The sequence below is a fragment of the Neoarius graeffei genome, chromosome 26, assembly GCF_027579695.1.
Source record: "Neoarius graeffei isolate fNeoGra1 chromosome 26, fNeoGra1.pri, whole genome shotgun sequence".
In the NCBI taxonomy this organism is placed as follows: Eukaryota; Metazoa; Chordata; class Actinopteri; order Siluriformes; family Ariidae; genus Neoarius; species Neoarius graeffei.
The window spans coordinates 40461169-40473788 of record NC_083594.1 but is presented as its reverse complement, the minus strand read 5'-3'; the positions used below and the strand labels follow the sequence as shown (position 1 = coordinate 40473788).

Sequence of the window (12620 nt, the reverse complement as noted above, 5' to 3'; positions counted from 1 at the left end):
GATAGATCCCTGTTCTTTAAATAAAACAGGGTGCCCACTCACACCTGATTGTCATCCCACTGATTGAAAACACCTGACTCAAATTAACTGCTAATCCTAGAGGTTCACATACTTTTGCCACTCACAGATGTGTAATATTGGATCATCTTCCTCAATAAATAAATGACCAAGTATAATATTTTTTGTCAAATTTGTTTAACTGGGTTCTCTTTATCTACTTTTAGGACTTGTGTGAAAATCTGATGATGTTTTGGGTCATATTTATATAGAAATGGAAATATAGGAATATAGGAAATATAGAAAAATCTAAAGGGTTCACAAACTTTCAAGCACCACTGTAGCTCATACCCCATCCACCTCAAGTTTTGGTGTGCTGTGTGCTCTGAGATGCTTTTCTGCTCACCATGGTTGTAAAGAGTGGTTATTTGAGTTACTGTAGTTTTCCTGTTAGCTCAGACCACTCTGATCACTCTCCTCTGCTTGACTGGATAATTGCATGGATTTGGTTCCAATGTTCTTGAAACCAAATTTTTGAATATGTATCACTGAATTTTGACTGTCCAAACATGCACATTCACATTTTAAACTTATATATTTGTTGGAAAAATGTGTATAAAATAGTTTTCCCTGTTCCTTTAGCCACTACGGAGTAGTTTGACTTAGATAGCTAATTAGTTGGACAGCATTTTGTAGCTTAACTGCCACTAATGTCACTAATGAACTGATGTATTGTATATTTGTCACCAATGAACTGATTTTCTACATAAATAGTTGAATTTAAGAGGTTAAAGGAATGACATTATGTGACACAACTTTTTTTGGGGGGGAAAGCAAAAAAAAGAAAAAGATTTATCATTCATGAATGGCAGAGTGAGACAAACAACCATTCATACTCACATTCACACCCAAAGACAGCTGGGATTGGTTCCAGCATTCCCCCACGACCCTGATAGATCAGCAGTATAGATAAAGGATGGATGGATGGATGGATGGATGGATTGATGGATGGATGAATGAATGAAATGGCAGGGGTTCTGTATTCAGAAAGTAGTGGTTTCCAACTATAGATACAAAAAGAGTAAAGTCTGTTCAATCTATGAACCTTTAAATTTAAACATTTTGTGAGAAACTAGTTGGACATGTTGGTGTCTCTCTTAAACTGTTTTTCTGTTTATTTAGAGCCATTTATCTCGCTGCATGCCAAACAGACTTTTGGAATTCCTTTCAAGCAATCAGTTATTTGCATTAGAACATCTGTCAAATATGGCACAAAAACAATAGAGTAAATGATTAATTATGATTGATAGTATCAAACAATCTGGAAAAGATTAGGCTCCACATGTAGACATTTGGTATGATTAATCTGACTATATATTGTATAACAGACTGATTCTACAAGAACATCTGTTAAAACTAGTTTTAAAAAAAGGAGACTTTTCTAACATTCTATTAGTAGAAATTTTGTGAACGCTTTCCTTGTTTTAATGGCCTAACACAGAATACACATTACTGACCCAGTGTCTGCATCCAAATTTGCCTAAAACTGCTTTGTGACAGTTGAAGTGAATATCACTTTCATATGCACATAGCTTGGTGTGAAATGTCTGTGAACTGTATATAGTATATACTGTACTCTACATTGAAGATACACGCTTTTTTTTTATTGTTAATCTCATGTTATTTGCTGTAGGATGATTCAGGTAGAGCGCGAATCAGCTGAGCTCCGGGCAGATGAGATTGAGAACCGTGTGAACAGTGGTAGCATGGATGGGCTGAATGTGACGCTGCGCCCACGGTCCACCATCCCCACTTCGGTCACTGCCCTCTCCCTTGCAAGCTCTTCTCCTCCCATCAGCGGCCGCTCCACTCCAAAGATGGCATCTCGCTCCACTGCCCATGAGCTCGGTGTCATGACCCTGGTGAGAAATGAGAAACCATAGCACTACACATGCGCATTTAGTATGCAGTAAAAGCTTTACTGCACATTTTAACCAGCTCTTTCAATTCTTATGTTTGGTTCACTTTGTCCACAAAAATGTTTATAAGACTATAATAAGTCCAATGTATTTTGCATTTATGTATTTACTATTTATTTATGTAAATAAACACAAAGGTTAATTGATATATTCTTGAGATCCTACCTGGAATACAAGTATAAACTGAACTTTTACATATATATATATATATATATATATAAGTTCATATTCATGAGATAAATTGACCTAAGCGCACAAGGGGTTAATTATTCCTTAAAATTATTTTATCTATCTATCTATCTATCTATCTATCTATCTATCTATCTATCTATCTATCTATCTATCTATCTATCTATCTATCTATCTATCTATCTATCTATCTATCTATCCGTGTGTGTGTGTGTGTATATATATATATATATATATATATATGAAACAGAACAAGGGCTAATGATCAACACGAAATGGTCTTGAGAAAGAAGAAAAGGTGTTTTCAACCTTCAACATTCATCCTTCCAAATAATTTATAATAATCTCATAGTGGCGGCATGGTGGTGTAGTGGTTAGCACTGTCGCCTCACAGCAAGAAGGTCCTGGGTTCGAGCCCCGTGGCCGGCGAGGGCCTTTCTGTGTGGAGTTTGCATGTTCTCCCCGTGTCCGCGTGGGTTTCCTCCGGGTGCTCCGGTTTCCCCCACAGTCCAAAGACATGCAGGTTAGGTTAACTGGTGACTCTAAATTGACCATAGGTGTGAATGTGAGTGTGAATGGTTGTCTGTGTCTATGTGTCAGCCCTGTGATGACCTGGCGACTTGTCCAGGGTGTACCCCGCCTTTCGCCCGTAGTCAGCTGGGATAGGCTCCAGCTTGCCTGCGACCCTGTAGAACAGGATAAAGCGGCTAGAGATAATGAGATGAGATGAGATAATCTCATAGTCACAAATAATTTGACCTCATACAAATAAGGCTCATTTGTTTGTATATTTGCCAAGTCCATTTTTCCTGTTTTAGAAAAACATTTCTGACATTTATCTTCCTGAATGGCCTAATACTATTCATTAAATCCAAGTGATATAACCACTAAACTTTTCAAATGCTGTCCCTACAATAAGAACCGATTTGTTTTTCATTTATTCTTTAGTGATATTATGATTATGGCCAGGAGGTATGACAGGATGTCTGCAGGCTATCAGCATCCAATTTATTTCCCTTTATCTGGCTGTGTATTTAATCAGCTTAACCTGTCTGTTTGCATGTTTGTCTCTTTTCTTTTTAACGCTATCAGCCTAGTGATTTACGAAAACACCGCAGGAAAGTCACTGTAAGTTTCATTCAAACTGAACAAGACAAAAAAGTTGCTGCATTTATCTCATTCATATATCATTTTTAAAGAATGTGATTAACATGTAACAAATCATGAATTGCATGAAAATTGTTTAATGTGAGTAAAAAATTAGTAGATACATAGTAGTAAGGATTTTTTTTGGTTTCATTGTGTGTGTGTATGCGCATTCCATTGCTTTAGTCTCCAGTGGAAGCTCGCGAGGATAAGGCCACTATAAAGTGTGAGATGTCACCCCCTTCCTCCCCTCGTAGCCTCAAACTCGATCAGATCAACTTCGCTCAGCTGACTGGAAGCCTTGAGGATGGACGAGGGTAAACACACACACACACACACACACACACACACACACACACACATGCACTGCAATATCATCCAAAATGAAAAGAGGCTCTGGATTAAAAAAAAAAAATTAAATGCTAATTAATAATTATTATTTACAACCCTGATTCCAAAAAAGTTGGAACAAAGTACAAATTATAAATAAAAACGGAATGCAATAATTTACAAATCTCAAAAACTGATATTGTATTCACAATAGAACATAGACAACATATCAAATGTCGAAAGTGAGACATTTTGAAATTTCATGCCAAATATTGGCTCATTTGAAATTTCATGACAGCAACACATCTCAAAAAAGTTGGGACAGGGGCAATAAGAGGCTGGAAAAGTTAAAGGTACAAAAAAGGAACAGCTGGAAGACCAAATTGCAACTCATTAGGTCAATTGGCAATAGGTCATTAACATGACTGGGTATAAAAAGAGCATCTTGGAGTGGCAGCGGCTCTCAGAAGTAAAGATGGGAAGAGGATCACCAATCCCCCTAATTCTGCACCAACAAATAGTGGAGCAATATCAGAAAGGAGTTTGACAGTGTAAAATTGCAAAGAGTTTGAACATATCATCATCTACAGTGCATAATATCATCAAAAGATTCAGAGAATCTGGAAGAATCTCTGTGCGTAAGGGTCAAGGCCAGAAAACCATACCGGGTGCCCGTGATCTTCAGGCCCTTAGACGGCACTGCATCACATACAGGCATGCTTCTGTATTGGAAATTACAAAATGGGCTCAGGAATATTTCCAGAGAACATTATCTGTGAACACAATTCACCGTGCCATCTGCCGTTGCCAGCTAAAACTCTATAGTTCAAAGAAGAAGCCGTATCTAAACATGATCCAGAAGCGCAGACGTCTTCTCTGGGCCAAGGCTCATTTAAAATGGACTGTGGCAAAGTGGAAAACTGTTCTGTGGCCAGACGAATCAAAATTTGAAGTTCTTTATGGAAATCAGGGACGCCGTGTCATTCGGACTAAAGAGGAGAAGGACGACCCAAGTTGTTATCGGCGCTCAGTTCAGAAGCCTGCATCTCTGATGGTATGGGGTTGCATTAGTGCGTGTGGCATGGGCAGCTTACACATCTGGAAAGACACCATCAATGCTGAAAGGTATATCCAGGTTCTAGAGCAACATATGCTCCCATCCAGACGACGTCTCTTTCAGGGAAGACCTTGCATTTTCCAACATGACAATGCCAAACCACATACTGCATCAATTACAGCATCATGGCTGCGTAAAAGAAGGGTCCGGGTACTGAACTGGCCAGTCTGCAGTCCAGATCTTTCACCCATAGAAAACATTTGGCGCGTCATAAAACAGAAGATACGACAAAAAAGACCTAAGACAGTTGAGCAACTAGAATCCTACATTAGACAAGAATGGGTTAACATTCCTATCCCTAAACTTGAGCAACTTGTCTCCTCAGTCCCCAGACGTTTACAGACTGTTGTAAAGAGAAAAGGGGATGTCTCACAGTGGTAAACATGGCCTTGTCCCAACTTTTTTGAGATGTGTTGTTGTCGTGAAATTTAAAATCACCTAATTTTTCTCTTTAAATGATACATTTTCTCAGTTTAAACATTTGATATGTCATCCATGTTCTATTCTGAATAAAATATGGAATTTTGAAACTTCCACATCATTGCATTCCGTTTTTATTTACAATTTGTACTTTGTCCCAACTTTTTTGGAATCGGGGTTGTAAATAAGCATTATTTTATTGATTATTTTCCCACAACATTATTCACTCATAACTGACTATGATATCTTACTTTGAGCAGAATTTGATGTAATTCTGAGTAAAAATTTAGATAATCCTGATGTAATTCTGTGGTAAATCATATGTTTCTGAGATCATTCTGAGGTAAGTCTGAGGTAGTTCGCAAATAAATCTCAGCTAATTCAGAGTTAATTCTGAGTGTGTGAGAATAATCATGTTAAATATATATATATATATATATATATATATATATATATATATATATATATATATATATATATATATATAATTCCACATTTAAATGCTGTGTTTGGCATAAATGTTTCTTTACTGACACCACCTTTAAAAGACCTGTTACTGAATATTTTGTTGCTTGTCCAAGGACATTAATGCCGCTTTTCCACTACAAACGCGGCTGAGCCGTGCCGTGCCGAGTCGAGCTGAGTCGAGCTGAGCGGGGCTGTTGGAGTTGCATTTCGACTACAACCGCGCTGAACCGTGCTGGCTGGAAGTGGGTGGACACATTGGGTGGAGTTAGCGAAAGTGGGTGGACGTCAGGTGATGTCGTTAAGCAGCGCAAACAGTGACATCAGTGACAGTGGCGGAACAAGTCAGAGCCGGGCCGGGGGCGGGGCAAATGACCGGGCCCTTTATTAAAGCTTATCATAACATCATTTTAGCAGCGCAAACAGTGACATCAGTGAGCTTTTAAGCGGTAGTCTCACGACCCGAATAGTAAACAATAAACATGGAGGACATGGAGTCGTTAGCGTTGCTGGTCTTGGTGCTGTGGCTTGTAGTCACCGACAACGCCAACAGATACTGGCAAGAGCGTATAGATGAGGCGAGGCGCATAAGGCTTCAGAAATTCTCGTAATTCGTAATTATTATTCTTCCGGGTTTGCGGTGTTTACAGATCCCAGCGTGCTCGCGGGGCGTGTGTGGGCATGTGAGGACACTCCTCCTCACCAATCAGTGCACAGGGGAGTGTCTGCTCACGCCCCCAGCCTCACTCGGTTCGGTTTGGCTCGCTTCAGCCCTACTCCAAAACGGTGCGAGTTTTAGGGGCTAAGCAGGGCTGAAGTGAGCCGAGTCGTGCTGTTTTTTGGTAGTCGAAACGCGAGCCGTGTCGGGCTGAAGTGAGCTGAAGCGAGCTGAAGTGAGCTGAAAAAGGGTAGTGGAAAAGGGCCATAAGACTGCTGTAAATAAGACTGCTATGAAACACAATGCAATTACATCCTTAGTATTGCTATTCATTTTAGAGGACAATCCTGAACTGTTGAATACAAATCACTCTCAGTCTTAAAACTGCTTTCTGGCTCATTATGTGTGACTGTCACAGATGTACCACACCACATTACTGAGTATTCAAACTGCAGCCACCCTTAAAATCCCCCTCATACACTCTGTTCACATGCTTCTCATCTAATGGCATGCAATTATTATTAATGTCCTGATCCAGTAGCTGGATAAAGATATCTCCTTTTTTGTCCCTGACTTTCTCTCTCTCACACACACACACACATGCACACCTCTCTCTCCCAGTGTTAATGAAGTCATCCCCTAATCTCTTCTGAAAGCAGAGTGTCTCTATGGGCGGAAACACTCTATAAATATTCATGGAAGGGAAGTGAATCCAAACATTTCGTTTCAATAGACATCAAATCTGATTGAAGCAATAAATAAGTGAATGAATGACAAATAGTCTGGCAACACAGGAGCTAAAATACAGGGTGTTCCATCCATCCATCCATTATCTGTAGCTGCTTATCCTGTTCTACAGGGTTTGCAGGCAAGCTGGAGCCTATCCCAGCTGACTGTGTCAGCCCTGCGATAACTTAGCGACTTGTCCAGGGTGCTTAAAAAAAAAGATATTATTTGAGATGTAAATATCCCAGAATGATATCAAATTTTTTGAAACACCGTGTATGTTAAATTGACAAGACAGGAGAAAGAGCAAATATGCCATAAATTCCAAATGTTACACAATACCTCTGATGAGTTTTGGTGAGAGCAAATAACACACTCAAAGATCCATCATTAGTTTGCTGATTAGATAGTATATTTATATATGTTTACAATATAATCTGTAGCTAATTTCTCTTTTGCCTCTGTCAGATAATTTAAATTCAGTGTATTTCAAGTAATGTTTTACTTTGACACTTAATTTTGTAAAATTTTAATTTTGTAAAATAATATAATATTGGGGCGGCATGTTGGTGTAGTGGTTAGCGCCGTCGCCTCACAGCAAGAAGGTCCGGGTTCAAGCCCCGTGGCCGGCGAGGGCCTTTCTGTGCGGAGTTTGCATGTTCTCCCCGTGTCCGCGTGGGTTTCTTCTGGGTGCTCCGGTTTCCCCCACAGTCCAAAGACATGCAGTTTAGGTTAACTGGTGACTCTAAATTGACCATAGGTGTGAATGGTTGTCTGTGTCTATGTGTCAGCCCTGTGATGACCTGGCGACTTGTCCAGGGTGTACCCTGCCTTTCGCCCGTAGTTAGCTGGGATAGGCTCCAGCTTGCCTGCGACCCTGTAGAACAGGATAAAGCAGCTAGAGATAATGAGATGAGATGAATATAGTATTGTAATTGAATATACCATGCACCGAGAGGATCCAGTTGAAATTATGGATTCTCTTCAGTGATTGACATAGTACTATATTGTGAGAGGCACAGCCCCGAAGAAAATAGTACTATACCAGTCACTGAAGAGAATCCATAATTCCTAGTGCCTCTCCGTGCATGGTATATTTCAGGGGTTCTCACCCTTTTCTACTTTAAGGCCCACCTATTCATACTTGTAACAAGTCGGGGCCCATTAAAAAAGATCCCCAATTATTTTCACTCATCTATTCTATTAGAATCTAATAATCTATTGTAAAGTGTATTTGTGGGATGCAGCATCACTCCCTGTTACAGATGGGAGCCCAGGAATTAAATAAATGCAATAAAAACAAACTGTTTTTAATTGTAGGTCTTGTATTTAAAACTGTATGGATGTGCCAGAAGCCGACTTAAAACCACTGGTATATTTGATTTATATCCCTCATCAAAAAATTCCAAACTAAAAGTGTTAAGATTGAATCTCAGAATAAACTCACTGGAGGCAGCCATGTTTGTTGTTTACATTGGCGCAACCTTCGACCTGTGCATGTGCAATGTCACTTGCCTCTCTAGTAGGGTGACCAGATTTCCCTAGTCTGAAACCGGGACACTTTTGCGCGCGACCATGCTCGTGCTCGCACACCTTTTTTTTACATAAACGTGACACTCAGAGAGGTGCTCTTATCATTTTGCTGAAGCTCACATTTATCAACATCTCACATGAAATAAAACAAACAGGCATTTTGTTATCTAGTAGCATAGTGGTATACAGATCAGTTAAATTATGGTCAGACAACAGATTTTGTAATGGCTGAGAATAGGCCAGGCTATGTCCATAGGCCACATTTACACTGATTTATTTCACCTGTTTGTGAGAACACCAAGAAGAATGCATATGCACATGTAGGCTATATCTCTAAAATTGTATGCACTTAACTTGAACTTAAAAAGTAGATATGTGACCTCAACATAGCCTAGGTCAGAATCAACCTTACTAACCATTCCCCACAACTGAATGAATAAAGCAAGAAGATGTGTACAAAAGTGAACACTTTAATGGAAGGTGCAACAAGCTGTTCAACACAGCAATATGGCCAAACTGTCAGAATGGTATGTTAAACAGAAACAAAAAAGAGACAAGTGATTTGAGAATATATACTACGGAAGTCGCGAGAGGCCCTTCATATAATCCTTTTTTCATTCACCTTGTTATCCCGAGATAACAACATAATTAATTCAGGATCTCGAGAAAACAAAACCGTTATTCCGAGATCTCGAGAAAACAAAACAATTATTCCGTGAGCTTGAGAAAACAAAACAATTATTTCATGATCTCGAGTAAACAGCTGAGAAATGGTTCATTCAGGTGCGCCAAGAGACTTGTGATATGCTGACTTTGGGGCTATTTCTCATTCTGTATAGACGCAACTTTGGTCATTAGAATGTCTGGAATAATTGATCACCTAATAAGGCAATATTTTGATCAGGGGTTGACACGGAGAAATTGCATTAAGTCTTTTAATAAGGGATAATTTCAAAATTAGTCTGCGGCACCTCTGCAGAAGACTGGCCCGGCTTCGTCTCTACCGACGGAGATACAGTGATCCAGCTGAGATCATGAAATAATTGTTTTGTTTTCTCGAGATCATGGAATAATTGTTTTGTTTTCTCGAGATCTCGAAATAACGGTTTTATTTTCTCAAGATCTCGAATTAGTTGTGTTGTTTCCTCGAGATCCTGAATTAATTAGGTCGTTATCTCAGAATAACGGTTTTGTTTTCTCGAGATCTCGAATTAGTTGTGTTGTTTTCTCGAGATCCTGAATTAATTATGTCGTTATCTCAGGATAACAAGGTGAATAAAAAAAGATTATATGAAGGGCCTCTCTCAGCAGTAAAGGAGGAGAGGGGCGACAGCCTGAGGAAAGCCCCCACAGGAGCACACAGCATTTGCAACATAGGCTACCCAACTCGGTACAAGAACAATACACTTGCAATGTGTGCAGTAGGCTTCATGCGCATTGTTCTGCACCTCTCGGAGGAAGGGGTAGGTGCCCTGTAAATCTTTGGAAAAGGTCCATTTTCTTTTCGGCATAATTGCTGCGGCATTACTGCTGCTAGCTGCTAGACAAAGAACATTCGCACCAGTTAATGTTTATTTTATTGTTGCATGGCAACACGTTCTGTTGTCTGGAATAATGTGGCTAAATAAACACCCATGCCACAGGGCCAGGGGGTAGTAACCAGGAAAGTTTGCGATTCCTGTCAATTCATCAAAATAGTAAATGCAGACATTTCTCCGCTAATGATTCCCACGCTGCTCAGTCGCAAACGTCGCGAGTGGCAAAAACCGGGAAATATCCGTGTCCCGACAGACTTTTGTCGGGACTCGGGACACACAACCCCAAATCGGGACTGTCCCGGTAAAACCGGGACGTCTGGTCACCCTACTCTCTAGGCATGATCATGGTATGTAGATCTATATGCACAGAAATGCTCGTGAAGCCACAGCTGTGACTCGAGTCAGCCGTATACTGTAGCTTGAAGTTGTGATGTTAGTTCATGGTATATCCAGGATATACCATGACTGACTCACACCATATCCATTTTTTTTATTGAGGTCACAAAACACATTGCTTAATCAATGGTGGAGCTATCAATACTAGCATTGTAATTTATGTCATGTGAGCCATTCTTGGCCAATCCCTGCGGGGGGATTTTTTGATGAGGGATATAATAGATGTTATATTCCACAGAAGCAATAGCATAGCCCCATATTTCAGAGAATATGGTAATGCATCAACCTGATTTTTGATGGCTTTGACTGTATGTATGAATGAACGTATGTACAAATGACAAACGTGTACCACCACAGGGAACCCAACCATAAGTGCAAGGTGACGTATCTCATAAACACTTGACTACTGAACAATGAAATTTGTATCTTTATTTATATAACAAAGATGAATTTTTATCTGGCACTTATTTTTAATTTGCTTTCTCAAAAATAATGTGGAATTATTTACTAACACATTTTACAGAAAATATTCATGACAGTTTCATATAAAACTAGTTAAAACAGTTTTTTAGTCTGCTAGCTTGTTGGACAATTGACAGTTTCTGCCATGTAAGGGCAATAGATGGATGTAAGTGCAAGATAGGTTTTATTGAAAACATGCTAGCAAACAGATCCAAAATGGAGATGGGGCAGAGTCGAAAAACAGGCAGTGGTCGAGCAAGGCACAGACAGGCTATTAGAGGTAATATAATACTCAAAGTTCACAAACACAATCAGGGTCAAAACCAGAAAAGTGATACAAAATACAAGGCTTTCACAAAGTCTGTGTTCCTAAGAGTCCTTATATGCATGCGCTGTGATTGCTCTTATCAGTAACAGGTGCATGCTAATTAGTCCTTGTTATGTGCGTGCATGTTGCAATCTGCGGCTGCGTGCTCTGAGCTCCAACGTGCATGGATGTGACAGACGTAACCAGACAACTATTTGACATATCAAGTTTGATATTTGATCGTAACTACGTATAATAGAGCATAACAGCTGTAAATGTCACTTAATTCCACAGAGTGTCAATAATGGTGGACACCGGTGAAAGTGATCACTATTATCGACACCTCACGTGACTTCTCAAACGCACGTTTAAATACAAAATGGCGACTGTCAAATGAAAGAGTAAGAAACAAAGTAGGTTTCAACAAGGATATCATGAAATATCAGTGAATTTGATAAGTAAAAACATGTCCATGATCTTTCCACCGTGCTTACCTACGATGATAACGTCCGGGTTTTCCTCAAATTGCTGATTGTGCTAAAAAAATTCCATCTCAGGTAAGGAGCTGTGTCATCAGATGACAAGATTAAAGTGCAGGGGGCTTCTGGTTGATTAATTAACCAATAATAACTGTTGTAACTGAAATTCACTTTTGTAAAATTGTTTTTTATTGGTAAATCTGAAAAGGTGTCAATAATTATAGACTGTTGATAATTGTAGCCACCACTCTAGTAATAATGTAAAAGTAGTGCTACAAAAGTCAGGAAATGTCTGGACTCACTTTCGGTTCCCAGGTACAATAATACAATCATGTTAATTAATGTGAATTCAGCGTGTTATCACAGCATGTTGTGTTTATTCGCAGCTGTTATGGTCAGTAACAGGCAATACAGCTGGACAAGAAGTCATTAATAAGTATTACACCACAGAGCTGTTGAATTTTTGAAGCTGATGAGACAAAAAATAATCTTCATTAATTGTCTAAAGCAATATAGCTCTGACAGTAGTGCCAAAGCAAACCATATGATTATATTATTGTGCTTCTTCTAAAACATTATTGTTTAATTAACAGGGACTTGTATGGCAGACACTCTACAAAATCTAAGTCTGGTTACACCTTAATTTAAGGAACTCATATTAGGGGGTTAATTAAGGTCTTGTTCTTTGTTCATTAAAGCCCTAATTTATTCACTTTGAATTAGACTTTATTTATAAGCACTTTTTTTGGTTCCTAATTGTGGGTTTTGTGAAAATGACTTATACATGCATTATTAATTGTGATAGATAATAAATATCCTTGTTACGTACAGTAAATTATTCAGTGATTCTTCTGTCTGCATTTTTTTTTCAATGTCAT

The 12620-nt window shown here is 39.1% G+C and overlaps 1 protein-coding gene across 1 annotated transcript in view; it reads left to right on the top strand.

The window, feature by feature from the left end:
- The window catches only part of ppfia4 (PTPRF interacting protein alpha 4), a 381591-nt gene that overhangs the window by 336859 nt on the left and 32112 nt on the right, over positions 1-12620 (top strand). Inside the window, exons 15-17 of the mRNA XM_060910159.1 lie at positions 1691-1919; positions 3258-3293; positions 3498-3628. Coding sequence (XP_060766142.1) covers positions 1691-1919; positions 3258-3293; positions 3498-3628 — 396 coding nt within the window. The remainder of the gene's footprint in view (positions 1-1690; positions 1920-3257; positions 3294-3497; positions 3629-12620) is intronic.